The sequence below is a fragment of the Perognathus longimembris genome, chromosome 27, assembly GCF_023159225.1.
Source record: "Perognathus longimembris pacificus isolate PPM17 chromosome 27, ASM2315922v1, whole genome shotgun sequence".
Classification (NCBI taxonomy): Eukaryota; Metazoa; Chordata; class Mammalia; order Rodentia; family Heteromyidae; genus Perognathus; species Perognathus longimembris.
In genome coordinates this window covers 7,135,373-7,162,929 of record NC_063187.1, presented here as the reverse complement: position 1 = coordinate 7,162,929, position 27,557 = coordinate 7,135,373, and the positions used below count along the sequence as shown (strand labels likewise).

Below are 27,557 nucleotides of genomic sequence, written 5' to 3'. Positions count from 1 at the left end.
CTGTGACACCTACACCCGTGGGCCCCCATTGCAGTAAGCCTGCTGGGGTGGGGGGAATTCTGACCTCCCTCTGCCAGAACCATGGTCACGTGACCCAGGAGTCATGGGTCACATGGCCTTGCTGGGGACCCTAAGACACCCGCGAACTGCCAGTGTCACCGGGGGAGTCTGGAATTTGCAAGGTGTGTTTTCCTGGGCACTGCCTCTGGCTTCCTCTGTGTCTGTGGTTACTGAGGACTCGAACCCAGGGCTTCCTGCCTCATGCCAGGCCAGCGCTCTACCACCGAGCCCACCCGCCCGGCCCGGCTGGGAGCTCCTTCTGCAGCCTCCCTTAGTGACAGCGTGTTTGTTTATCCCAGACTGCCTTTTCAAGGTGTGCCCGATGAACAGATACTCTGCCCAGAAGCAGTACTGGAAAGCCAAGCAAGCCAAGCAAGGCAACCACACCGAAGCCGCCCTCTTGAAGAAGCTGCAGGTAGGGGGCGTGGCCGGGAGGCGGCGGGCGTGGCCTGGAGACAGTGGGCGTGGCCAGGAGGCCATGGGCATGGCCAGGAGGCCGTGGGCGTGGCCAGGAGGCCATAGGCGTGGCCAGGAGACCATGGGCGTGGTCTGGAGTTCGTGGGCGTGGCCAGGAGACCATGGGCATGGCCAGGAGGCTGTGGGCGTGGCCAGGAGGCCATGGGCATGGCCAGGAGGCCGTGGGCGTGGCCAGGAGAGCATGGGTGTGGCCAGGAGACTATGGGCACGGCCAGGAGGCTGTGGTCATGATCAGGAGGCCGTGGGCATGACCAGGAGGCCGTGGGCGTGGCCAGGAGGCCGTGGGCGTGGCCAGGAGTTTGTGGGCGTGGCCAGGGGGACCATGGGTGGGGCCAGGAGGCTGTGGGCATGGCCAGGAGTTTGTGGGCGTGGTCAGGGAGACCATGGGTGGGGCCAGGAGGCTGTGGGCGTGGCCAGGAGGCTGTGGGCGTGGCCAGGATGCAGTGGGCGTGGCCAGGAGGCCATGGGCGTGGCCAGGGGGACCATGGGCATGGCCAGGCGGCCGTGGGCGTGGCTTGTGGGTGGGGAAGTGACACATTTCCCTTACTCTCCATTCACTCACCCACACCTTTCCACCCTCTTCAGTTGGCCCAGGACTGAGAGGGATTTATTTCACTTTTAATAACCACCTTGGAAAGCGAGGTGGTTTTCGATGATGACTGGGTGGAGCCATTCCTTCCTTTTGTTTTTCTTGGCAAGTGAAGACACATTCTTGATTTTTTATTTTTTTTTTAATTTTTGTTAAAGGAGTGCCGGGTGAATTCAAGGCCTTCCCAACAAACCGAAAAGGAATACAGAAATAAATCTCTGTAGGAATATTGAATCCGGCGATAGGGTCTTTGGCATGAGACGTTCTCTGCCTACGTATTTTTCACCCCTGATAGATATGGGGTGGTGGTGGTGGAAATAAATAACTTAATCGTCAAGGTTTCTGGCTTGGCTCAATGTAAATTGGATAGCAACTTCATGTCGGCATCATTCAAGTTCTGTATCCCGGCCACCCAGGAGGCTGAGAAGTGAGGATCGTGACACAATGACAGCGAAGTCTGTGACACTCTATTTTATTTTCAATTTACCGGCGAAAGAGCTGGAAGTGGAGCCGGTGGATGAAGTGGCAGAGAGCCAGCCTTGAGTGAAAAAGCAAAGCGAGACAGTGAGGTCCTGAGTTCCAGTTCCGGTATGGGCACGCACGCGCACACACGCACACACACACACACGCGCACACACCAACCCCAACACCAAAACCAGAGCAGATCAAAACAGAAAGACCACAGTGTTTCTAGTGTCCCAAGCGTGCATCGGATGGAACTGAGTTTTGCACCCCTGAAAACCGTCTTAGTTTCAGAATTAAAAGGGACCGCTCACTCACTGTCCTGGCTAAGTTGACACTCCTTCGTAAAGGAGTTTTGTCAGACCAGAAAGGCAGGACGTTTCTGGAACGGGAGTGACTGAAGGTATCTCACCGCGTTTAGAATAAATTGAAAAATGGACACAGCGTGTTCAGATCATTTCTTAATGATGGTAATTATAGATGATCATCCTGTCTCTTTCACCAAGGTACAGTGTATGTGTTATATGTCTAGTCTAATCCTTGTTACTAAAGCCGTTTATTTCCGGGGTAGCTTTTGTACCCTTTGCTGTGGTTGCACACTGACTATTTACAAATTATTTTATAGCATGCTGCTGAGTTAGAGCAGAAACAAAACGAATCTGAGAACAAGAAGCTGTTGGGAGAAATTGTGAAATACAGTAATGTGATTCAAGTAAGTCTCGTTTTTTCCTCTTTAAAAAGCAAACTGTGTGTTGGGCTGGGGATATAGCCTAGTGGCAAGAGTGCCTGCCTCAGATACACGAGGCCCTAGGTTTGATTCCCCAGCACCACATATGCAGAAAACGGCCAGAAGCGGCGCTGTGGCTCAAGTGGCAGAGTGCTAGCCTTGAGCAGGAAGAAGCCAGGGACAGTGCTCAGGCCCTGAGTCCAAGGCCCAGGACTGGCCAAAAAAAAAAAAAAAAAAGCGAACTGTGTTGTGGCTGACTTGCTACGTTATCCATATGGGTTAGCGTGCCAAACTAGGAAAAAAATTGAGATGGATTGCTTTGTTCTTCAGTGGGAAATAGAGATCCATTTAATATCAAGTGCACTATTTATGTTTTTTTTTTTTTTTTTTTTTTGTTCAGTCCTAGGGCTTGGACTCAGGGCCTGAGCCCTGTCCCTGGCTTCTTTTTGCTCAAGGCTAGCACTCGGCCAACTTGAGCCACAGCGCCACTTCTGGCCGTTTTCTATGTATGTGGTGCTGGGGAATCGAACCCAGAGCTTCATGCATACGAGGCAAGCACTCTTGCCACTAGGCCATATCCCCAGCCCCCCGAGTGCACTATTTTAGACACTTAAAGAAGTAAGTTGGAGGGGTTAGGAATGTGGCTTCGTGGTAGAGTGCTTGCCTAGCATGCCCAAGGCCCTGATCTTTTCCCCCCTGCAGCTGCTCCATATCAAGAGCAACAAATACCTGACGGTGAACAAGCGGCTGCCCGCGCTGCTGGAGAAGAACGCCATGCGGGTGTCGTTGGATGCGACGGGCAACGAAGGGTCCTGGTTCTACATCCACCCCCTTCTGGAAGCTGAGGAGCGAGGGGGACAACGTACGTGAGTCTACATCCAGGGGGAAACTGAGGCCCTGCGGGACCCTGTGAGTCTGAAAGCAACGAGACTTCGCCAGACACAAGGGAAGGGAATGCCGTTCCCAATCCAGCCATTCTTTCCTGGGAATGTATTTTACTAGGCTGCGTGGCACCGTGTTTATAAGCCACAGAGTGGGCCCGGAAATCAGAAAAGAGAAAAATAAACAGTTAAGACTCATTTAAAGTTGGGCTTTGTCTGGGCGCCATTGGCTCCCGCCCTGTCATCCCAGTGACTCAGGAGGCTGAGATCTGAGGACCTCGGTTCAAAGCCAGCCCCGGCAGGGAAATCCACGAGACTCCGATCTCCAGTAAATGACTCAGAAAAAGCCAGAAGTGGCGCTGTGGCTCAAGTGGAAGGGCCCTAACCTTGAGCACAAAGAGGCTCAGGGACAGCGCCCCAGCCCTGAGTTCAAGCCCCAGGACTGGCAAAGAAACAAAACAAAGCAAAAAAAAAAACAAAAACAAAACCCCCAACCATACAACCAAACAAAAGCTGGGCTCCATTGGCTCAAGTCTACAATCCCAGCTATTCTAGAGATTGGAGATCTGAGTTCAAAGCCAGCTTAGGCAGGAAAAGTCTGTGAGACTCTTTGTTTTTTTTTTTTTTTTTTTTTGGCCAGTCCTGGGCCTTGAACTCAGGGCCTGTCCCTGGCTTCTTTTTGCTCAAGGCTAGCACTCTGCCACTTGAGCCACAGCACCACTTCCGGCCGTTTTCTGTATATGTGGTGCTGGGGAATTGAACCCAGGGCCTCACGTATAATAAGGGACAAGCACTCTTGCCACTAGGCCATATCCCCAGCCCCGTCTGTGAGACTCTTACTGTCTAAGTAACCAGAAAAAGACCAAAGGGGAGGGGTGGCTTAAGTAGAGCTCCAACCCTGAGCAAAGAGTAAAAAAAAGGAAAGAAAGAAAGAAAACTTAAGATCATCTTCTAGCTACAGGTTGCACCAAAGAACTTAAATTGCTTTCATGTTTGCCAAGCTGTTTTTTTTTGGGGGGTGGGGGTCGGATTGTGTTTTTAAAGAGAGGCAGAATTTATGACTTTGTCTAATCAAGAAGGAGCTTGTTTGATTGAAAAGGAGTTGTGTTTAGGAAATGGGCTCCGCCCCTTTGAATTTATATTACAGTGAATCACAGCTCAGTAAATCACACCGAACCACAATAGGATATCCACTTCCTAGCTTTTGATGTGTGAGAAATTATAGCTCTGCCATCTATTAATTGATGACAGCCATACTGAAAAAAAAATTGTGAAATGCATACAGACTGCAGTGTAAATTTAAGTAATTTCTAAAACATTTTTTTTGTGAGATTTATATATTGAAACCAGTGATATAAAGTGATTTCATAAGGAGCATAAGTTAGGAATTTGGGAGTAATAAATAAAAGAATTGGGTGACAGTCCCTAGCTCTTAGGATTCAGTAAATGTTGGTTGAGCTGGGCATTGGTGGCTCAGGCCTGTAATCCTAGCTACTCAGGAGGCTGAGAGCTGAGGATTGTGGTTCAAAGCCAGCCTGGGCAAGAAAGGGTGTGAGACTCTTATCTCCAGTTAATAGCCCGAAAGCCAGAAGTGGAGGTGTAGCTGTAGCTCAAGTCGTAGAGCCACCAGCCTTGAGCAAAACCAGAAAACAACATAAGGAACAGACCTGAGGCCCTGAGTTCAAGCCCCAGTACTGGCACATAAAAGAGAACCAACCAAAACAAAGGAAAAACCCAAACTGTCAACCAATCAACCGAAAAAAAAACACCCAAACTTAACATGAATTCAAAGCAAAATACAAGCATTCTCCGTCAACCTTGATTCCCTTTTGTGAATGTATTTTGAGTCTGTCTTATCTTACAAATGTTTTCCTTTTGTCATAAACCTGCTTTTCTGAGTGAATTTTAAAGTCTGAATCTACTCTCACAGGACACATGCTTCTGGAATTAATGGGGGTAATAAATTATCTGGTCCTCTCTTCCTTAGGTAAGGTTTGGGAAGGGTAGAGCATGAAAGAGCCTGTTACACTTTGTGTCTTGTGTTGGTTTCCTTAAAAAAAAAAAAAAAAAAAAAAAACAACAAACCAAGTCCTTGTATTGATTTTTTTTTTCCTTTTGGCACCAAGTGGTATGTTCTGTGAGCATGATATGTATTTTATTTTCGGCAGGGAATTAAGGACAATTATTCAGCAACTGTTGATCCATTTTGTGAATGAGGCCTACTAGCTCTGCCCTTTCTTGTAAAGCTGTCTGAGCCAACATCTTGTCTAGAACTGGTCCAGGAAATTTCAACCATCAAGGCACACGGAAATTGGCTGGGTATTGTTGGCTATACCGCTAATCCTGGCTACTCAGGAGACTGAGATCTCTAGATTCCCAGTTCAAAGCCAGCCCAAGCTGAGAAGTCCTTGAGACTCTTATCTCCAAGTCACCAGCAAAAACAAAACAAAACAAGAAACAACAACCCAGAAGTGGAGGTTTGGCTCATGCCTGTCCTTTCTAGCTACTCGGGGAGGCTGAGATCTGAGGATCTCAGTTCTAGGGCGGACAGATCTGAGAGATTCTCATCTGCCATTCACCAGCAAAAAGCTAGAAGTGGAGGCGTGGCTCAAGGGGTAGAGCTCCAGCCTTGAGTTAAAGAGCCAAGCAAGAATGTAAGACCCTGAATTCTAGCCCCAGAACTTACACACTTACACACACACACACACACACACACCCCAACAGCCAACAAAACATATACCTCCCAAATACTCTCCACTGTAGTGAATGTGGAATTGTTGAGTTCGACACGGGAGCGGCTCTTCATTACCATCCAATGCTCGCGAGAGTATGCATGGCTAAGGGGCCTTTCCACATGGTGCTTTTTGGGGTGGGGGTGGGGGGACAGCCGCTGTTTTTGCTCACTGTGTGTGGCTTTGGTGTGAGATTCTGTCTGTGGAGGAGGCAAGCATGCCCACGCCTGTGTGTTTTTTCTCCTCAGTACTTCAATGGAATCCTTCTTTGCTTCCCACCAGACTAGAAGTCCATTTGTAAAATGTGTTTTGTTGAATACTGTCACTTCATGGGAAGGGGGATGAATGACTACCGATTTGCTTTAACAGCATTTTAAAGCAAGAAGAGGAGTTGTAATAGCTTTAAAAAAGCCCCACAGTGGTCTTCAAAAATAATGCTATTTCTTCATGATCGTTCCTTAGGGCACAAGAGTCTGCTGATGGACAGAGACCTGTCTTGTAAATAGTGGAATTATTTCTGCAAACCAAAAGCACCTCCAGCTTTCCTTTGATTAGTGAGCCATTCACATTTGGATCTCGGGATACAGCTTGTGACGGTCACACGGGGATAGAACTGGAGATTCTTTTTTTTTGGCCAGTCCTGGGCCTTGGACTCAGGGCCTGAGCACTGTCCCTGGCTTCTTCCTGCTCAAGGCTAGCACTCTACCACCTGAGCCACAGCGCCCCCTTCTGGCCATTTTCCATATATGTGGTGCTGGGGAATCGAACCGAGAGCTTCATGTGTAGGAGGCAAGCGCTCTTGCCACTAGGCCATATTCCCAGCCCTGGAGATTCTTGTATAGAATCCATGTATGGTTACCATCCCAGCGACTCAGGAGGCTGAGATCTTGAGGGTCAAGGCTTGGAGTCAGCCTGGGCAGCAAACTCCACCAGACTCTTTGAACCGGGACCCTCAGATCTCAGCCTCCCGAGCAGCTGGGAGGGAATCCTGCGTGTTGATGGCGATTTCTCTCCGGCCGTAGATCGTCGTCGGGGATAAAGTTGTGCTGATGCCCGTGAACGCCGGACAGCCCCTCCACGCCAGCAGCATTGAGCTCCTCGACAACCCAGGATGCAAGGAAGTGAGTTCTAGGGCAACGGGGTGGGTTTGCTGATTGCCTCCCGGAGAGGAGATCCTTTCCTTCTCTTGTTCTCGCGAGCATGACCCAAGGTTTGCTAATGAATATTCCCAAAGGGTGTGTAGACCCCCTAGTACTGATTTGTGAATAGTCCTTAGAAGGTAAGATGTATATATACTTATGTATGTTTACATATATATACATTTGTGTGTGTGTGTGTGTGTGTGCAGTGCCAATACTGTTTTGTTTTTTTTTGCCAGTCCTGGGTCTTGAACTCAGGGCCTGAGCACTGTCCCTGGCTTCTTTTTGCTCAAGTTAGCACTCTGCCACTTGAGCCACAGCGCCACTTCTGGCCATTTTCTATATATGTGGTGCTGGAGAATCGAACCCAGGGCTTCATGTATATGAGGTGAGCTCTCTTGCCACTAGGCCAATTGAACTCGGCTTTGCGCTTACCCCCTAAACTCATGACTGGTGATCTACTGCTTGAGCTACATCTTCTAGCTGGACATCTTGCTAGTTATTTTGAAGATAAGAATATCTTGGACTTTTCTGCCTACATTAGTTTTGAACTTCTCATCTTTGAGATTCTTCTCTTAGCCTCCTGAGTAGCCGGTATTATAGGTCTATAAGTATAAACTACTGTTGCCGGGTTTTAACAGTTTTGTTTTTGTTTTTAAGTTTTTTGTATGCTGGTCCTAGGACTTGAACTCGGGGCCTGGGCACTGTCCCTGGTTTCTTTTTCTTTTTCTTTTTTTGGCCAGTCCTGGGGCTTGGACTCAGGGTCTGAGCACTGTCCCTGGCTTCTTTTTTGCTCAAGGCTAGCACTCTGCCACTTGAGCCACAGTGCCACTTATGGCCATTTTCTGTCTATGTGGTGCTGGGGAATCGAACCCAGGGCCTCATGTATATGAGGCAGGCACTCTTGCCACTAGGCTATATCCCCAGCCCCCTGGTTTCTTTTGCTCAAGGCTAGCGCTCTACTGCTTGAGCCAACATGCCACTTCTGGCTTTTTCCGTGTATGTGGTACTGAGGAATCGAACCTGGGGCTTCGGTGCATACGAAACAAGCACTCTTACCACTAAGCCACCTTCCCAGCCCAATGACAGACTCTTCTGTCTTCCCATTTGTTCCATGCCAGGTGAATGCAGTTAATTGCAACACCAGCTGGAAGATCACTTTATTTATGAAATTCAGCTCGTATCGGGATGACGTCTTGAAAGGAGTAAGTATTTGCTTCATTGGACATGTTCCGGGAGAGACGGAGGTCATCTTCATAAAGTTCTAGAAGCCGAGTCTACGTATTTCTGGGGTTCACCGTTGGCCATGTGACCTTGTGAGCTTCTCTGCCTCCTGGTTTGCCATTTGGAAACAAAGGGCCACTCAGTACCAAGAGCTCACGTGGTCTCCAAACCACAAAGGAGCCTCCGGCTTCGCCTCTCCGTGTGTTCAAGGGTCTTGACCTGTTTTTCTAGGGCGACGTGGTCAGACTGTTCCATGCGGAGCAGGAGAAGTTCCTGACTTGTGACGAATATGAGAAAAAGCAACACATTTTCCTCCGGACCACCCTGCGCCAATCAGCAACTTCCGCCACGAGTTCTAAAGCACTGTGGGAAATAGAGGCATGTGCAAATTTTGTCCTTTTTCCTCCCCCTTCTTGTCTAATATATATATATATTTGCTCTGGGGCTTGAACTCAGGGCCTGAGCTTCATTTCATTGGAGATCAGAGTCGCCTGGACTTTCCTGTCCTGGCTGGCTTTGAACTGGGATCCTCAGATCTCAGCCTCCTGGGGTAGCTAGGATGACGGGCCTCTCTGTGTTCATCTTTGGGAAATGGGACAAACTGGCCTTCACCGGGGGCCATGCTGTGTGAAGTGTGGGCATTGGCTTGCTACGGCGTGCACGGTATTGTGCTGAGGTGGTGCTTGCTTTCTGCCTACAGGTTGTTCATCATGACCCGTGCCGAGGGGGTGCCGGGCAATGGAACAGCTTGTTCAGATTTAAACATCTCGCCACAGGGAGCTACCTAGCGGCCGAGGTAAGATGACCCAATAGAAATCCCTCTCTTAATAGCAGTCCCATTCCCCAGGAGACTTTGTATTTGCAGTAGTGATTGTTAGGGAAATTTAATTCTTGCCTGTCACTGGGTTGTATATTATTATTATTATTATTATTATTATTATTTTTGCCAGTCCTGGGCCTTGGACTCAGGGCCTGAGCACCGTCCCTGGCTTCTCTTTGCTCAAGGCTAGCACTCTGCCACTTGAGCCACAGCGCCACTTCTGGCCATTTTCTGTATATGTGGTGCTGGGGAATCGAACCCAGGGCTTCAAGTATGTGTGGCTTTTTGGTGATTCATTGAAGGGAAGAGTCTCATGGACTTCCCTGCCTGGGCTGCCTTTGAACTGTGATCCTTAGATATCAGCCCCTTGACGAGCTGGAATGACAGGCGGGAGCTGCCAGCTCTGGCAAACATCTTGGAGACTTATCTCTAATTAAGTTGCAAAAAGGCAGGGTTCTGGGGCGTTCACGCCTGTCATCCTAGCTACTCAGGAGGCTGAGATCTGAGGATCAGGGTTTGAAGCCAGCCCAACGTGCGAACAAATCCATGAGACTCTTTGCTCCAATTAGCCAGCAAAAAGCCAGAAGTAGTGGTGTGGCTCAAGTGGTAGAGCCCTAACCTTGAGCACAAAAGCTCAAGGACAGCACCCTCACCGCGAGTTCAAGGCCTAGGACTGGCATCCACACAAAGAAAAGTAGCATATTTTGGGGTGAATTATGAAAATGAAGTCCTTTTTTTTTTTCAAACCCACTCTTTCTAATTCTTGTTTTTATTTCCTCTCTGCCTGGTTGGGCTGCTTTCTACATTTTCTTACCTTAAAAAACTCTTAAAGCAATTACTTTCTATGTGTATGCTGGCACTGGGGTTTGAACGCGTGGCCTAAGTACTGTCCCTTAGCTTTTTGTACACAAGGCTGGAGCTCTACCACTTGAGCTACAGCTTCAAATCCCACGTTTTGCTCATTTGTGGGAAGAGGTAAGAGTCTCAGGGATTTGTTTGTCCTGGTTGGCTTTGAACCTGAGTCTTCAGATCTCAGCAGTCTCCTGAGTAGCTGAGATTACAAGCTGGCACCCATCTGACAGCAATAACTTTTGATAATCCTTTCCCAAACAAGATAGATCCAGTAACATTATGAAATAATGTGATTGAACATTTAGTATTGCCCTGTTTTAAGAGGATCAGTTTGCTGGCAGAGAGGCAAGACAACCACTAGATGGTGCTAGACACTTATTTCCTATTTAAAACCACTGGATTGGATTTATTAAAAACGAAATACTAAAGCGCCAGAATGGCAGTGCAAGTCTATGACTATTAATGTTGTGTTGTAGGGCTTTTTTTTCCCTTTGTACCAGTCCTGGGGCTTGAACTTAGGGCCTGGATGCTGCCCCTGAGAATTTTTGCTGAGGGCTACTTGCTCTACCACTTGAGCCACAGCGCCCCTTCCAGTTTCCTGGTGGTTCCTTGGAGAATAGAGTCTCAAGGACTTTCCTGCCCAGGCTGGCTTTGAACCGTGATCCTCAGATCTCAGCCTCCTGAATGGCTGGGATTATAGGCGTGAGCCACGGTGCCCAGCTGATGCTGCAGTTTCAAATATCCCCACTATTAGTTCTTACAAAAAGTGTTTTTGTTCCTCAGTGTTATCCTGAGATTATTGAATCTCTCAGCCTCAGCGTATTGAAAAAAAACTGATTTGTAGGTATATGTGTGTAGCCCATGAATATAACAGGCCACAAGCATTTATTTACACATCAAATATTCTGTATGAGAATGCATAGTGTGTATTGGTGGTTCACTTCTATAATCTCAGCGATTGGGAAGTCTGAGATAAAAAGGAATAAGATTCTACACCTTCGGGAGGCAAATAATTCCCAGACCCCTGTGTCACTGATTCTATCTGTCCATCTATCCATCTACTTAACCATCTATCTATCTGTTGGTTTGTCCATCCACCTATTCATCTCTCTGTCCATCCATTCATCCATTCATCTGCTAGCTATCCATTCATTGGTTTCTCCGTCATCTATCGATCAATTCGCCCATCTATTCATCTGTTATCAATCCATCTGTCCACCCATTCATTTGTCTATCCATCCATCTTTCCATGTATCCATTCATCCATCTGTTCATCTGCTATCATCCATCAATTTGTTCATTTATCCATCCATCTGTCCATCATCCATCTATCCATCCATCTGTCTATGTGTCATATCAATGTATCTGTGGTTAAAAGACCCCATTGATTTAATCTATTTGCTTTTTTTTTTGGCCAGTCCTGGGGCTTGTACTCAGGGCCTGAGCACTGTCCCTGGCTTCTTTTTGCTCAAGGCTAGCACTCTGCCACTTGAGCCACAGTGCCACTTCTGGCCACTTTCTATATATGTGGTGCTGGGGAATCGAACCCAGGGCCTCATGTATATGAGGCAGGCACTCTTGCCTCTAGGCCATATCCCCAGCCCCAGACCCCATTGATTTGAGCAGATCCTTTTATCCTGTTTGAAATTCTACCCATCTTCCAAGGCTTATGGACAGCAAACCTTGCTGTCCATAATACATGCTCTATTAATTTTTTTTTTTTTTTTGGCCAGTCGTGGGCCTTGGACTCAGGGCCTGGGCACTGTTCCTGGCTTCCTTTTGCTCAAGGCTAGCACTCTGCCACTTGAGCCACAGCGCCGCTTCTGGCCGTTTTCTGTATATGTGGTGCTGGGGAATCGAACCTAGGGCCTCGTGTATCTGAGGCAGGCACTCTTGCCACTAGGCTATATCCCCAGCCCCTATTAATATTTTTTGAATAAATGATTAAAGAGCATATTTGTTCTCTCTCCATGGCTAGACTGATAATTTATATTTTAACATCAGGTTTTTTTTCAAAGTCCTAAAAGATTCAGGAACCATCATATGACCTTATCTTCTTTATTTAAAAACCTTTTTCTAGTCATTCTTATCTTAGTTATTATGTAAGTATTTTTTTTTTTTTGGCCAGTCCTGGGGCTTGAACTCAGGGCCTGAGCACTGTCCCTGGCTTCTTTTTGCTCAAGGCTAGCACTCTACCACTTGAGCCACAGCGCCACTTCTGGCCTTTTCTGTTTATGTGGTGCTGAGGAATCGAACCCAGGGCTTCATGCATACGAGGCGAGCACTCTACCACTAGACCATATTCCCAGCCTGTTTTTTTTTTTTTTCTTTTTTTAAAATCTGTTTTAAAGTTATTGGTTAATGGTGGTTTTTGTGGCAGGTCTCAACCTTTTCCTAGAGAGGTTGAAATTGTTACCTATGTCCCCATTTCTCATACAACTAGGTGTGTGAATTTAAATTTTAACACTCACTAATGCGTTCATTAGCTTATTAGCTATTGAACTTAGTCAAGAACTACTCAACTGAATTAAGGATCGTTGGTGTTTTTAATAGAAAGTGAATAGTAATTTGTAACTCATTTTCCTTTTTTTACCCCCTAGCTGAATCCTGATTATCAAGATGCCCAAAATGAAGGGAAAAACGTGGTGAGTAGATTTCGTGCCCCCAGTGCTCATTGGAGTTTATATGAGCGCATGGAAGAATTTGTAGCCGGTTTGAAGGCTACGGCTTTACCGAGTGAGAGACTTTGAATAGTAAAAGCTATGAGTCAGAAAGAAAAATAAAAACCCTAAAAGATGAGATTGCTGGAATGATAAAAACGTCCAGCCTGAGCCTCAGGGAGACGGCTGGAATCCAGGAGGTGTTTCTGGTTGAGTGTTGAAGCAAGATTGGAAGTCGACTTTCCGGAACATTCCTCGTGGAGTCAGAATAATTGGAGTTTCATTTTGTTAAAGAGAAGGACCCCACACTTGAAGCAACTGGAAGACGGAATGTTCTCTGACATTCTGCAGTAAGCTACTGGTGGAAAAAAAAGTCACCGCCTTGTTTGGAAAGACAGTTTTCATAGGCTTCTTAGTGTGTGTGTGTTTAAGACTTGAACTCGGGGCCTTGAGCGCTCACGTTGGTTACTTTCTTTCATTGTCTTGTGACACTGTGTGCAAAGCCCTCCCCCCCGGTGGTGATGAATTCCAGCAGCAGCTGGTCCATTGGCCTCTTGATTTTCCGGGTGCTGCCCTCCCCCCCCCCAGTGAAGGATGAGCAATGCAGTGGGGTAGCACGCGAGGTGAGGAGAGCCCGACACGCGTGTTCTCGTCCACAGAGAGACGGAGACCTCCCAGCCCCCAAGAAGAGACGCCAGGCCGGGGAGAAGATCATGTACACACTCGTGTCCGTGCCCCACGGCAGCGACATCGCCTCGCTCTTCGAGCTGGACGCCACCACGTTGCAGAGGGCCGACTGCCTCGTGCCCAGGTGCGGGGGAGACCCGGGGGGCCTGCGGCGGGCGGCCCCGCAAACGGCCGGCGCCCGACCCAGATTCCGATAGCTAATTCTATCAGGATAGGCCCCCAGGCTGGCTTTGAACCGCAATCCTCACATCGCAGCCTCCTGGGTAGCTAGATAGAGCCACCGGAGCCTGCCCAGCTCAATCTGTAAGAGGTGCATTGTACAGATGTAAACGGGGCTGGGGATATGGCCTAGTGGCAAGAGTGCCTGCCTCGTATACACGAGGCCCTGGGTTCGATTCCCCAGCACCACATAGATAGAAAACGGCCAGAAGTGGCGCTGTGGCTCAAGTGGTAGAGTGCTAGCCTTGAGCAAAAAGAAGCCAGGGACAGTGCTCAGGCCCTGAGTCCAAGCCCCAGGACTGGCAAAAAACAAATAAACAGATGTAAATGGGTACAAAGATGTGTTTTGCATGTGTAAGCATGTGAAGTTGCAGAAGGGTTTGAAGTTGTTTTTTCAAATTTTTTTATTTTTTTACAACTTCTGAATCTTTGGGAAGGAAACTAATGCTGCAGAAAGAAGAAAAAGGAAGTCATGAAGAATGTATAACCACTTGGAAGAGTTTGGGCTACTAAAAGGAAAAACAACCACGGGCTTAGAGTAAAAGTTTTATCATTTGCTTTTATTGTGTTAGTATCCTTGCATTTATTCAGTTATTCACTTATTCAGTCCAGAATTTATATATATGTACATATATATACATATACACACGTGTATATATACATATATATGTGTGTATATGTATCTACATATATATGTATATATAAAACTGGCATCCAGTTTTACATATATATATTTTTTAAATGTGTGCTGGTACTGGATTTAAACTCAGGGCCTGGGCACTGTCATTTACGTTTTCCACTCAAGGATGGTGCTCCACCATTTTGCTGTTTTTTTGTTTTTTTTTTGGCCAGTCCTGGGGCTTGAACTCAGGGCCTGAGCACCGTCCCTGGCTTCTTTTTGCTCAAGGCTAGCACTCTGCCACTTGAGCCACAGCGCCCCTTCTGGCCGTTTTCTGTCTATGTGGGTGCTGGGGAATCGAACCCAGGGCCTCGTGTATACGAGGCGAGCACTCTTGCCACTAGGCCATATCCCCAGCCCCACCATTTTGCCGGATCATGGGAGGTAAGCGTCTCGCAGACTTCCCTACCCAGCCTGCCTTTGGCCCGTGGTCCTCCTCCCTCAGGCTTCTGAGTAGCTGGGATGACAGGCGTGAGCCCCAGCCCCCTGGCCCCCGTGGTTTTGCTTAGACCACACGGAGCTGGCGTGAATGACTCAACGAAGGTGCAGCCCTGTGGATCACGACGCGCGGACACGGGTTAGTGTGTCACGAGACGTGTGTGCACATCGCTTCCCTTCCCTTGTCTTGGTTTTAGGAACTCGTACGTTCGGCTAAGGCATTTGTGTACCAACACGTGGGTGACAAGCACTGGCATTCCCATCGATGCAGACGAAGAGCGGCCGGTCATGTTGAAGGTAAACATGACCGCAGTGTTTGATGTAGCTTTTACCCAGTGCCGCGTTCCCCAGATCACGGACTGGAGACATGTTCCTTTAAAACCCATCTTCAGCAGTGTTACATGGTTGCCCTGAACCTTACCCAGCATGCATTGCCCCCTGCTCCTCACATAGCCGTGTTACGTGGGTGGGTCGAGTTAGCGGGCTATGGGCACAGATATCCAAATGAGTGGGAGGAGCAGATGGTTCTAGAAAGTTCTAGAAAGTTCTAGAAAGACATACATCTTCTGCACGCTGCTGAAAGTCCGTTGAAGGACAAGTGTGAAAGGGACGGGACAGGAAGTGGGCATGAAAAAGATATCACTGTCATCAAGGGACCAGTGGCTCACGCCTGTCATCCTAGCTACTTGGGAAGCTGAGCTCTGGGGATCTCAGTTCAAAGCCAGCCTGAGCAGGAAATGTCTGTGAGACTCCTATGTCCTGTGAACCAGCACAAAAAATGGAGCTGTGGCTCAAGTGGTAGAGCTTCTAGCCTTGAGCAGGAGAGCTCGGGGACAACACCCAGGCCACGAGTTCAAGTCCCGGGACTGGCATAGAAGCAAATGCATGAATGAATGCATGAAATCTCTTACAGATCGGAACCTGTCAAACCAAAGAAGATAAAGAGGCCTTCGCCATTGTGTCGGTCCCGCTGTCGGAGGTCCGAGACTTAGACTTCGCCAATGATGCCAATAAAGTGTTGGCAACCACGGTGAAGAAACTGGAAAATGGCACAATAACTCAGAACGAGAGGAGGTTAGCGAACCGCTCCAAATCGACCGCCCTGCATCCCAGGGGCGGCTGTGAATGCTCATAGTGACTCCAGGCCCTGCATAACTCTTCTAGATTTATCTACCTAGGCTGTCTCCACGTGGCCATTGTCAGCACTCAGCCTCCTGAGTAGCTGGGATTACAGGTGTGAGCACCAAAGCCCGCTTGTGATTGCTTTCTGAGATGAACCTATGTTAGTGGGTTCTGTCAGTCACGCTTTCCAGAAACCAAGGATTAAAATGGAAAAACGAAGCAAAGCCACAAAGCGTAGGAAATCAGGCATTTCCACGAGGGCATGGTAGCACCTTCCTGTAATCCCAGCTGAGGGACTGAACCCAGGGCTTCGTGCATGCTAGGCAAGCGCCCTATCGCGGAACCCCCTTTTAAAAAAGAAATGCCCAAGGAAGCTGAGGGAATGCAAATCTCCTTCTCCGTGTGTGGATAGATTTGTCACCAAATTGTTGGAGGACCTCATCTTCTTTGTGGCTGACGTACCAAACAACGGCCAGGATGTTCTGGATGTGATTGTCACCAAGCCGAACCGGGAGCGCCAGAAACTCATGAGGGAGCAGAACATATTGGCCCAGGTGGGTGTTGCATGGGTGAGAGTGGTGGTGGTCGTGGTTGTTTTTTTTAGCACTCTTCTATCAGGAAAGTGTTTGTATCAGTTACCTCTCGCTGTGTAACAAATGACACCCGACCAGACCCTGATTCTATTTGCAGTGCGGGAGTGGTGTGGGCGGTTGGTTCTGCATCAGGCCAGTCCCTGGAGCTACGGTCTAGGTGTCAGGTTTGAGAGAAGATCTGCCTCCATGAGGTGTTGAAATCCTCACCTGGCTGTGCTTAGCCGGCCCTGGTGCCCCCCACCCCCCCCAGCCTGTCACCCCAGATACTCAGGAGGCTGAGATCTGAGGATGGCGGTTCAAATCCAGTCCCCCCGGGGAGTGGGGGGGTGGCCAGGAAAGTTCAGTGAGACCTTCTGTATCTCCAGTGAAACCACCACGAAAGCCGGGAGCGGGGCTGTGGCTTGGCTCACACCGGGGTGCCCTTCCTTCCCGGCAGGTGTTCGGGATTCTCAAAGCCCCGTTCAAGGAGAAGGCAGGGGAAGGCCCCATGCTGAGGCTCGAGGACTTGGGGGACCAGCGGTACGCCCCCTACAAATACGTGCTGCGGCTCTGCTACCGCGTGCTGCGGCACTCCCAGCAGGACTACAGGAAGAACCAGGTCAGCCGGCCCCTGGGTGGGGCCTTGGGCGAGCGGGCGTGGCCTTTGATCGGTGGGCGCGGCCTTTGATGAGTGGGCGTGGCCTTCGATTGGTGGGCGTGGCCTTGGATGAGGGGGCGCGGCCTTCAATCTGCAGGCATGGCCTTGGATGGGCGTCGACTTCGGTTGGCAGGGGTGGCCTTGGCAAAGGGGTGTGGCCTTCAGTTGGTGGGCGTGGCCTTGGGTGACGGCATGGCCCTCCAAGCGATGGGCGTGGCCTTGGGCGAGTGGGTGTGGCCTTCAATGAGCGAGCGTGCTCTTTAGTAGATGGGCGTGGCCCTCGGTTGGGGGGGCGTGGCCTTTGACGAGCGGGCATGGTCTTCGATTGGTGGGCGTGGCCTTCCATGAGTGTGGTCTTTGGTAGATGGGCGTGGCCCTCTGATTGACGGACGTGGCCATTTGATGGGTGGGCGTGGCCGTTGGTGAGTGGGCGTGGCCTTTGATGAGTGGGAAGGAAACCCTGAGACTCCTATCCCTGAGCAAACCACCAGAAAGGCAGAAGTGGTGCCGTGGCTCAAGTGGCAGAGCGCCAGCCTTGAGTGAAAAGGTTAGGAGAGGGTTTGAGGCCCTGAATTCAAGCCCCAGTACCAGCACACACACACACACACACACACACACACACACAGATACGCACATACACACAGAGACACACACCCAGAGTATTCCAATAGGCTTCTGTTCACGGCCATGCGTTTTCTGTGGTGAGCAGCTTGGTTCCCGGTGCCGACACTCGTAGCTGGCAGACGCCCACGGTGCCATCTTCCCTTGTGTTTCTTTCTTTTTCTTTCCCCCTCCGCCTTAGGAATACATTGCTAAGAACTTCTGCGTCATGCAGTCCCAGATCGGCTATGATATTCTGGCAGAAGACACAATCACGGCTCTGTTGCACAACAACAGGAAACTCCTCGAGAAACACATCACGGCGAAGGAAATCGAAACGTTTGTCAGCCTGCTCCGACGCAATCGGGAGCCCAGGTGGGAAGGGAGATGGAGGCTCTGGTTTTATAGGATTGTGGGCCCTTCGATCCATTTGCACAGCCGTTGAAATTCACATTCTTTCATCGTATGAACTTGCACGGACAAACGATCGATATTGATTGCCGGTGGCTCCCGCCTGTCATCCCAGCTGCCCAGAAGGCTGGGATCTGAGGAACGTGGTTCAAAGCCAGCCTGGGGAAGGAAAGTCCGTGAGACTCTCATCTCCAGTGAACCACCAGAAAACCCGAAGTGGAGCTGTGGCTCAAGGGGTAGAGCGCCAGCCTTGAGCAAAAAGAGCTCAGGGACGGCGCCCAGGCCTCGATCGAGTTCAAGCCCCACAATGGACAAAGACAAGCAAACAAAACTATGTACTTGTCTCCAAATAAGTTGCTTTTGTTCTATTTTGAGTTGTGGTTTTTTTTTTTTTGTGGGGACCTGACGGTTTCCTTCCCAATTTCTTTCTCTGTGGGCAGGTTTCTGGATTATTTGTCGGACCTGTGTGTGTCTAACACCACGGCCATCCCCATCACGCAAGAACTCATCTGTAAATTCATGCTGACTCCTGGAAACGCCGACATTCTCATTCAAACCAAGTAAGCCGGAAGTGGAGACTCGTTTCCTGACTTGCCTTTCTAAGCAGTGGAAAGTTTAAAAAAACAACACAAACAAACTACTTGTGCCGGGCATGGTAGCACATGTCTATAATCCAAGCTATTTAACAGGTTAAGATATCAGGATCAGGATTCGAAAGCTAGCCCTGGCAGATGAATCCATGAGACTTTCATCTCCAATAAACAGTGGCAAAAGCCAGAAGTGGAGCTGTGGCTCAAGTAGTAGAGCACCAGCCTGGAGCAAAAAAGCCAAGTGAGAACGCAAAGGCCCTGAGTTCAAGCCTCAATACCAACATACACACTCATATACACAACCTCAGTAAAAATGGTAGCTGTTATTGTGTTTCTCTTGTCTTTTTTTTCCAGGCCTGGGGCTTGAACTCAGGGCCTGAGCGCTGTCCCTGGCTTCTTTTTGCTCAAGGCTAGCACTCTGCCACTTGAGCCACAGCGCCGCTTCTGGCTTTTTCTGTGTCTGTGGTGCTGAGGAATCGAACCCAGGGCTTCATGCATGCTAGGCGAGCGCTCTACCGCTAGGCCACCTTCCCAGTCCATTCTTGGGTTTCTTCATCGCTCCTTGCCCGTGTCGCCGATTCCAGGCTCGTCTCCATGCAAGGGGACAACCCTCTGGAGAGCGCCATTCTTCCCGACGACATGGAGGATGAAGAGGTTTGGCTCTACTGGATCGACAGCAACAGAGAGCCGCACGGCAAGGCCATTCGCCACCTGGCACAGGAGGCCAAGGAGGGCACCAAAGCCGACCTGGAAGTCCTGACCTACTACAGGTGTCAGGCCCGATCCCTCCCTCCCTCCCTCCTCAGATCTTAGCGTCCTGAAGAGCTAAGTGAACAGGTGTGAGTCACCGGCGGTGGCAGGTAGAGAGAGCTCTCGTTCTGCACCTTGTGTAGCCGTGGAGCACCGGTTCTGCGAAACCTCTAAATGCAAATTCAGTTAGTCACGTCTGCCCTAGCGAGCTGGGATGTTTAGCACAGATTTGAATACATAGGGTTTGAGTATTTAAGGGAGCGAGGCTGTCGTTACCAAGGCCGGCCAGCAGGTGGCGAGGGAGCTCCTGAGGTTCTCCCATGGAAGAATCCAGCTAGGTTCTTTGGGTCTAAGGGGTGAAACCACAAGGTGGGATTTTAGGGTGGCGACTCCCGCCTGTCATTCATCCCAGCTACTCAGGACGCTGAGATCTGAGGATCACGGTTCAAAGCCAGCCCAGGGCAGGAACATCTGTGAGACTCTCCAATGAACCAGCAACAAAAGCAGAAGTTGGCGCTGTGGCTCAAGGGGTAGAGCGCCAGCAAAAGAAGCTCAGGGACAGCGCCCGGGGCCATGAGTTCAAGTCCCAGGACCGCGGGGGCGGGGGTGTGGAGTGGGGAGAGGCACCACGTGACTATGTTGAATGTCCCCCCCCTCCCCCCCAGGTATCAGCTCAACCTGTTTGCCAGGATGTGCCTGGACCGCCAGTACCTGGCCATCAACCAGATCTCCACGCAGCTGTCGGTGGACCTGATCCTGCGCTGCGTGTCGGACGAGGGGCTGCCCTTCGACCTGCGCGCCTCCTTCTGCCGCCTCATGCTGCACATGCACGTGGACCGGGACCCGCAGGAGTCGGTGGTGCCTGTGCGCTATGCCCGCCTCTGGACCGAAATCCCCACCAAGATCTCCATCCACGAGTACGGTGGCCCGTGGGGCCTTCACGGGGGGCGAGAGGGGGGGACACAGGGACGCAAAGCCACGCCATAGATAGCACGGCGCTCATCTAGCCCCGTGCTGTAGCTCACGCCTGTCATCCCGGCTTCCCGGGAGGCTGAGATCTGAGGATCGCAGTTCGAAGCCGGCTCGGCAGCAAAGTCGGTGAGGCTCTTCTCTCCAACGAACCCCTTAAAAACCGGAAGCGGAGCTGTGGCTTCAAACATGAGCACGAAGAGGCTCAGGGACAGCGCCCAGGCCCTGAGTTCAAGTCCCCTCCTCCCCCCCCCCAAAAAAAAAAAACCACTATCCTGTGCCTGCTGATAAGATTGTCTTATACTGGGGCTTGAACTCCAAGACTTTGCGCTTTCGTTTGGCCTTTCACTCAAGGCCGGCGCGCTTGCTGGTTCATGGGAGATGAAGAGTCTCACGGACTTGCCTGCCCAGGCTGGCTTTGAACTACCGTGATCCTCAGATCTCAGCCTCCTGAGTCGTTGGGGTGACAGGCGTGAGCCACCAGAGCCCTGGCTAAGCTCTTTTTGGAGGGGACAAAATGACATGTCCTGGTAAAGTGGAAGCATTCTCCTGGAAACGAGTAAATAAAAAAAAAAAAATCTTCAACTGCCTTATCCAAGATGTCCCGTCAGGACGTTCAAGGAAATGTTGGAAGTACTGGGGTCTGAACTCAAGACATGGATGTCATTTATCCTCCCGTTTGCTCTTCCTGCGTAGCTGGGACGGCAAGTGGGAACCACCACACCCAGCTATTGGTTGAGATGGGGGGGGGCGAATCTCGTAAACGTTGCGCAAACTAGCCTTGAACCCGTATCCTCTTGATCTTTGCTTCTTTGATGTCTGGTGCAAGCAACCCCACCCAAGTAAATTTCCTATAAGGGCTACGTGTGTGTAACACATTGACGTTTCTCTCTTCTTTCTTTTTGCCAGTCCTGGGCCTTGAACTCAGGGCCTGAGCACCGTCCCTGGCTTCTTTTTGCTCAAGGCTAGCACTCTGCCACTTGAGCCACAGCGCCCCCTCTAGCTGTTTTCCATATATGTGGTGCTGGGGAATCGAACCGAGAGCTTCATGTGTAGGAGGCGAGCGCTCTTGCCACTAGGCCATATCCCCAGCCCGACGTTTCTCTCTTCTTTCTCTCCAGATATGATTCCATCACAGACTCTTCCAGAAACGATATGAAGAGGAAATTTGCCCTGACGATGGAATTTGTTGAAGAATACTTGAAAGAAGTGGTCAGCCAGGCTTTCCCATTTGGGGATAAGGAGAAAAACAAACTCACATTTGAGGTATTTTTTTTTTCTGCCACTCTGTGTGAAGCGGTGAAATGTCCTCCAACAAAAACTAGACACATTATTGACCATCGTTTTCCTCTCATAGTTAATGTGTGTTGGTGCTCGCGTGTGCAAAAAATTGTGATTCTCTCTGCTGTTGCTACAGTTTAGTGTGGGTGGTTTGATCATTCCTTCATGTGTCATGAAAATTAATCTTTGTTATTTTATTTTGTTTTTTTTGGCCAGTCCTGGGTCTTGAACTCAGGGCCTGAGCACTGTCCCTGGCTTCTTTTTGCTAGCACTCTACCACTTGAGCCACAGCGCCACTTCTGGCCATTTTCTGTATATGTGGTGCTGTGGAATTGAACCCAGGGCCTCATGTATATGAGGCAGGCACTCTTGCCACTAGGCCATATCCCCAGCCCTCTTTGTTATTTTTTTGTTTGTTTTTTGTTTTTTTTTTTTTGGCCAGTCCTGGGCCTTGGACTCAGGGCCTGAGCACTGTCCCTGGCTTCTTCCCGCTCAAGGCTAGCACTCTGCCACTTGAGCCACAGCGCCGCTTCTGGCCGTTTTCTGTATATGTGGTGCTGGGGAATCGAACCTAGGGCCTCGTGTATCCGAGGCAGGCACTCTTGCCACTAGGCTATATCCCCAGCCCCCTTTTTTTGAAGGAGGGCAGTAGTAGGGCTTGAACTCAGGGCCTCGTGCTGTTCCAGCTTTGCCTCTAGCAAAGCTTTGCCTCTTGTGGGTTTGTGCATTTGTTTGTGTGTTGTGTAGGTAAGCCTTGTTACAATTGATGAGCCATGTTTTTATACTTTAGGATATATATATATATATATATATATATATATACACATATACATATATATTCACAGAAGTGATGGTGACTTCATTTCACTCACTGGAAATACCTCCGATTATCTTTCTTATGTAGCCATATTGACTTAACTGAGTGAATACATAATCCAGAAGCGCATCACTAATGTCAACTTTCTTAACTACCTTCCAGTACTTAACACCTCACAAATTAGCTTTGCCTAAATCCAATGAGGGTATTTTTTTTTTTTTTCATTTAAGAATTTTCTTGCCTGGTAAAAGGTATTTTGTATGCCAAAACAAAACAAAAAAGCCAATAAGCCAAACACTGGTGGCTCCTGCCTGTCATCCCAGCTACTCAGGAGGCTGAGATCTGAGGATCACGGTTCAAAGCCAGCCTGGGCAAGAAAGTCCATTCGACTCTTTATCCTCAATAAAACACCAGGGGTGGGGGGGAAATGGAAATGGAGCTGTGGCTCAAAGTGGTAGAGCACCAGCCTTGAGCAAAAGAGTTCAGGGACAGCACCCAGGCCCTGAGTTCAAGCCCTAGGACCAACAAAAGAGTCTGGCTCCATGAGATTCTTATCTCCAGTGAACTACCCACACTGGAAATGGAGCTGTGGCTAAAGTAGTAGAGTACCAATCCTGAGCAAAAGAAGACCAAGGATGGTTCCTAAGCTCTGAGTTCAAGCCTTAGTATAGGCCAACAACAACAGCACAAAAGGCAAGCCAGATCTTGAAGCCCTGAGTTCAAATCCCAGCACACACACACACACACACACACACACACACACACACACACACACACAGTTCGGAACTACCTGAACTCATACTGATTGTTTTAAATGACAATTTCCTATTATTCCCCAATGGTCTCTCTCTGTCCCCTCTCTCCTCTTTCTGTTTTTGATGCAGGTGGTTCATTTGGCCCGGAACCTGATCTATTTTGGATTTTATAGCTTTAGTGAGTTGTTGAGGCTCACGAGAACGCTCTTGGCCATTCTGGACATTGTGCAGGTCCCCATATCATCTTATCTGGAAAGATTAAGCAAATTCCAAGATGGAGGTAAGTGCTATTGAGAAACGTAGTTTTGTTACTAAATAGCAGCGATCTAGAAATCAAATCTATGGAGAAATGGCCGTTGTGGTGTAGTTCCACACAGATCTGTGCCCAACACCGAGGAACAGCGATCTTCCATTGAGGTTGAGCCAGGATTGGGTAGATGGACGAATCTGCTTCTCATGGACTTTCCTATCCAAGGCTGGCTTTGAACCTTGATCCTGCAGCTCTGAACCTCTGGAGTAGCTGGGATTACAGGCATGAGCTACCAGCCCCTGGCAGAGAGTGGCTTTCTTATCTGTTCTCTAGAGGTGATCCACTCAGAAGATTTGTGCGGCCAATTCACAGGGTCCCTTAAGAAGCTGGTAGAGACTCTTGGGGACCTCCAAGTTCAGAATGATCAACCAAGGCCTTTCAAGCAACTGTATTCATGTCTCAGCAGCCTGTGCTGTGCTGTTGATTTGCTTCGCTCCATCCTCCTTGTTTTCTCTCCATGGTTTCCATTCCCAGGAGTTTTTCATGGGTTTCATTGATCTTTTGGGTTAAAGAAAAAAAAAAAAACCCGTCAGACAGCGTTATTTCCTGTTAGGTGTAGGGTTTATAGCCAATGCACACCCCAACTAATAGATTGGACATGTGAGATATTCTTTGCAAATATTGTATATTGAACAAATTGTCCAGCTGTTTTCTTTCTTTCTCTTTGGCGCCATGACTTGGGGCTTGAATTCAGGGTCTTTGGCTTTTGTGTGGCTTTTTATTTTTCTCATGTCTGGTGCTCTGCTACTTGAGTCACACAGCTGGACTTGTGGCTTTTTGCTGGCTCATTGGAGAGAAGAGTCTTGCGGACTCTCCTGATGGGGCTAACTTTGAACCTCAGTCCTCAGGTCTCAGGATTTCCAGCGTGAGCCACCAGTGGCCCCCCATGTGGCTTTTAATTTTTTTTTTCTAAGATGTTTGAAGTCTAATTGGTTTGAACCCTAATTAGCTAGGGTTGAGAAAAGAATTACTAAGACTTCTTTTGCCATACTGAGGACTCCTCACCTCTGAATTCATCTCCATAGTGTAGAGTTAGAAGCTTTTCTGTTGAACATGAGTATCAGCAACCTTGTATCATCTGTGTGTTAGGAGCTCATGCCTGTTGCTCAGCCAGCTGCTCAGGAGGCTGAGATCTGAGGCTCGAGGTTTGAAGCCAGTCTGGGAAGGAAAGTCCTTGAGACTCTTAATCTAAGAAGCTAGAAGTGGAGCTGTGGCTCAAGTGGTAGAGCACTGGCTCCAAGACAGCCCCTGGGTCCTGAGTTCAAGTTCCAGTTCTGGCGCACGCACACACACATACAGACAGAGGAAGTCATGCCTCTGATTTATATATTGTGTGATCTGTGTTTTTCCAAATGGAATAGCACCCAATAGAAGCCCTTCCTGTTAGCAAGCATCTCCAGAAAACGTAGCATCTTTTAGTTTGAGAGCTCGGAGATGGAGATTGGGGGGAGGGGGGGGGAGGGGGAGGGGCGTGGACTGACTCCTGTGTTCCTCACGCAGGAAACAACGTCATGCGAACCATCCACGGCGTGGGGGAGATGATGACCCAGATGGTGCTGAGCAGGGGCTCCATCTTCCCCACCAGCGCGCCCGACGTGCAGCCTCACCTGCTGCCCGGCAAGCAGATGGGCCCCGCGGAGCCGGAGGATGTGACAGTCATGGATACCAAGCTGAAGATCATCGAGATCCTGCAGGTGTGCCCCTCCGGACGCGGCGGGATGCGCGGGGAGACCTGCACCTTGGTTTGCCCTGGTCCCTCCCTCCCTCCCCCCCTTCCTTCTTTCCTTCTTTTCTTCCTTCCTTCCTTCTTTCCTCCCTCCTTCCCTCCCTCCCTCCCTTCCTTCCTTCTTTCCTCCCCCCTCCCTTCCTTCCTTCTTTCCTTCCATCCTCCCTCCCTCCCTCCTTCCTTCTTTCCTTCCTTCCTTTCTTCCTTCCTTCCTTCTTCCCTCCCTCCCTTCCTCCCTCCCTCCCTCCCTCCTTCCCCTCCTTCCTTCTTTCTTTCCTCCCTCCCTCCATCCCTCCCTCCCTTCCTCCCTCCCTTCCTTCTTTTTTGTTGGTCATGGGACTTGAACTCATGGATGAGCACTGCCTGAGCTCTTCAGCTCAAGGCTGGTGCTCTACCCCTTGAGCCACAGCGCTGCTTCCCATTTTTTTGCTGGTTCCTTTGGAGATCCCAGTCTCACAGACTTTCCTGCCCGGGGCTGGCTTTGAACTGTGCTCTTCAGAGCTCAGCCTCTTGGGTAGCTGGGATGACAGACGTGAGCCACTGATACCTGGCTGATTTGATACTTTTAGCCTATATGATATTGTATATTTTGAAATGTTTTGACTTGGTGATTTTTTTTCTCAAGTGTATGCCCTCAGTTTATGAGTTTAAGCAAGATACTGTTGCTCATGTACAGACAAGTATTGAGTGACTTGACAATGATTTAGTGACTCAGTTTCCCATCTCCACAGCTTTGAATTCCTAGCATGTTTTCCTGGGGTGAGTTGGGAAAGCAGTTTCGCAATATCTTCATCCAGATTTGGACAACAGATTGTAGAATTTTCGAGAATCGTTTAAGATTCCGGATACAGGTTTTTTTTTTTTTTTTTTTTTAAATTAAGCCTTTCATCCTAATTGAATATAGACTGAGGCACGAGAAGCAGATCAACCATCCTGCAAGGCTCTGTACATTTTCACTCAAGCAATTAGATTGCTAATCATAAAAGGTTTCCCAGTCCCCTGTAGGAATTGCAAAGGGTGAAGCCTGAGAAATCCTAGCAGGCCTCCCAACCCTGGGTCCCAGACCCCAAAAAGAATCATTTAATTGTTTCCCTTCCTTTTTGGGGGTGTTGGTGTGGGGCACTGGGGCTTGAACTCAGGGCCTGAGCGCTGTCTCTTAGCCTTTGCACTCAAAGCTGTTGCTCTACCGCTCGAGCCACACCTCCACGTCTTAGGTGTTAGGAACATGGCGTGTTAGTTCGTGGGAGACTGACTGTTCTTTGGGATGTCTTTCCGCAGTTCATCCTGAGTGTGCGATTGGACTACAGGATCTCCTACATGCTGTCCATTTACAAGAAGGAGTTCGGCGAGAACAATGCGGAAGCCCCCGCCAATAGCTCTCCACACACTTTATTGTCTTCAGGTATCTTCTGTTTGGTCATGGGACTTGAACTCAGGGCCTGGGTGCTGTCCTGGAAGCTTTTCTACTCAAGGCTGGGGTGCTCTACCACTTGAGCCACAATGTCACGTCTGGCTTTTTGTTGGTTCATTGGCGATAACACTGTCGTGGATTTTCCTGCTGGGTATGTATGGCTTTGAACCCAATCCTCCGATCTCAGCCTCCTGAGTAGCTGGGATTAAAGGCATGAGCCCGGGCCTGAGCACTGTCTCTGGCTTCTTCCCGCTCAAGGCTAGCACTCTACCACCTGAGCCACAGCGCCCCTTCTGGCCGTTTTCCATATATGTGGTGCTGGGGAATCGAACCAGAGCTTCATGTGTAGGAGGCGAGCACTCTTGCCACTAGGCCATATTCCCAGCACCCACAGGATTCTTTTTCCAAGAGGATTTGTACGTAGCTAGCACGCCTCTGCTAGCTACCGTGACCCCTGGGTCAGCGTCGAGGACCTGCCCTCCGCTTTGTCCTCTGGTCAGCCAGGCGGCGATGGTTCAGTGATTCCACGTGGGTAGGTGAAGGGTGGACTTGAGTGTCTCGCTGTCTCTGTGGGGTCATCGTTAGCCACACGGACGGAGATCAGCTGGCCCCGGGTGAGAAGTGTTTTCTGGCACTTTCCAGCAGAGCTAGGATTCAGCTTCCCAGAAGAGGGAAAGTGGGGAGCACCTCTTTTCCAAGAACGGCAGGACAGAGCCAGAAATCTGTTGCTGGTGGTGACACGGACAGACGTTTTGTAAATTACTGGCTTTCAGATGCCAAAGTCCTGGAAACAAGATCTCTGAGCATCAAAAAAGGTGTACCCCAGAAAGTCTTTCTCTCTGGTGGACCCCATTTGCTTTCTTTGTAGAATCTATAAAGGTTGTCTTTCTGGGAGAACTACTTTCTTTTATGACTGTTGTTCTTGGTGGCGGTCCTGAG

At 49.4% G+C, this 27,557-nt stretch overlaps 1 protein-coding gene across 1 annotated transcript in view; it reads left to right on the top strand.

Moving 5' to 3' along the window:
- The window catches only part of Itpr2 (inositol 1,4,5-trisphosphate receptor type 2), a 128,707-nt gene that overhangs the window by 27,740 nt on the left and 73,410 nt on the right, over nucleotides 1-27,557 (top strand). The window contains 22 exon segments of the mRNA XM_048335153.1: nucleotides 360-475; nucleotides 2,214-2,300; nucleotides 3,018-3,143; nucleotides 3,145-3,177; nucleotides 6,951-7,049; nucleotides 8,189-8,272; nucleotides 8,523-8,669; nucleotides 8,992-9,087; nucleotides 12,564-12,608; nucleotides 13,283-13,434; nucleotides 14,844-14,943; nucleotides 15,560-15,720; nucleotides 16,181-16,322; nucleotides 16,798-16,959; nucleotides 17,801-17,973; nucleotides 18,450-18,569; nucleotides 19,184-19,369; nucleotides 20,015-20,271; nucleotides 21,445-21,584; nucleotides 23,301-23,451; nucleotides 24,982-25,175; nucleotides 26,486-26,609. Coding sequence (XP_048191110.1) covers nucleotides 360-475; nucleotides 2,214-2,300; nucleotides 3,018-3,143; nucleotides 3,145-3,177; nucleotides 6,951-7,049; nucleotides 8,189-8,272; nucleotides 8,523-8,669; nucleotides 8,992-9,087; nucleotides 12,564-12,608; nucleotides 13,283-13,434; nucleotides 14,844-14,943; nucleotides 15,560-15,720; nucleotides 16,181-16,322; nucleotides 16,798-16,959; nucleotides 17,801-17,973; nucleotides 18,450-18,569; nucleotides 19,184-19,369; nucleotides 20,015-20,271; nucleotides 21,445-21,584; nucleotides 23,301-23,451; nucleotides 24,982-25,175; nucleotides 26,486-26,609 — 2,895 coding nt within the window.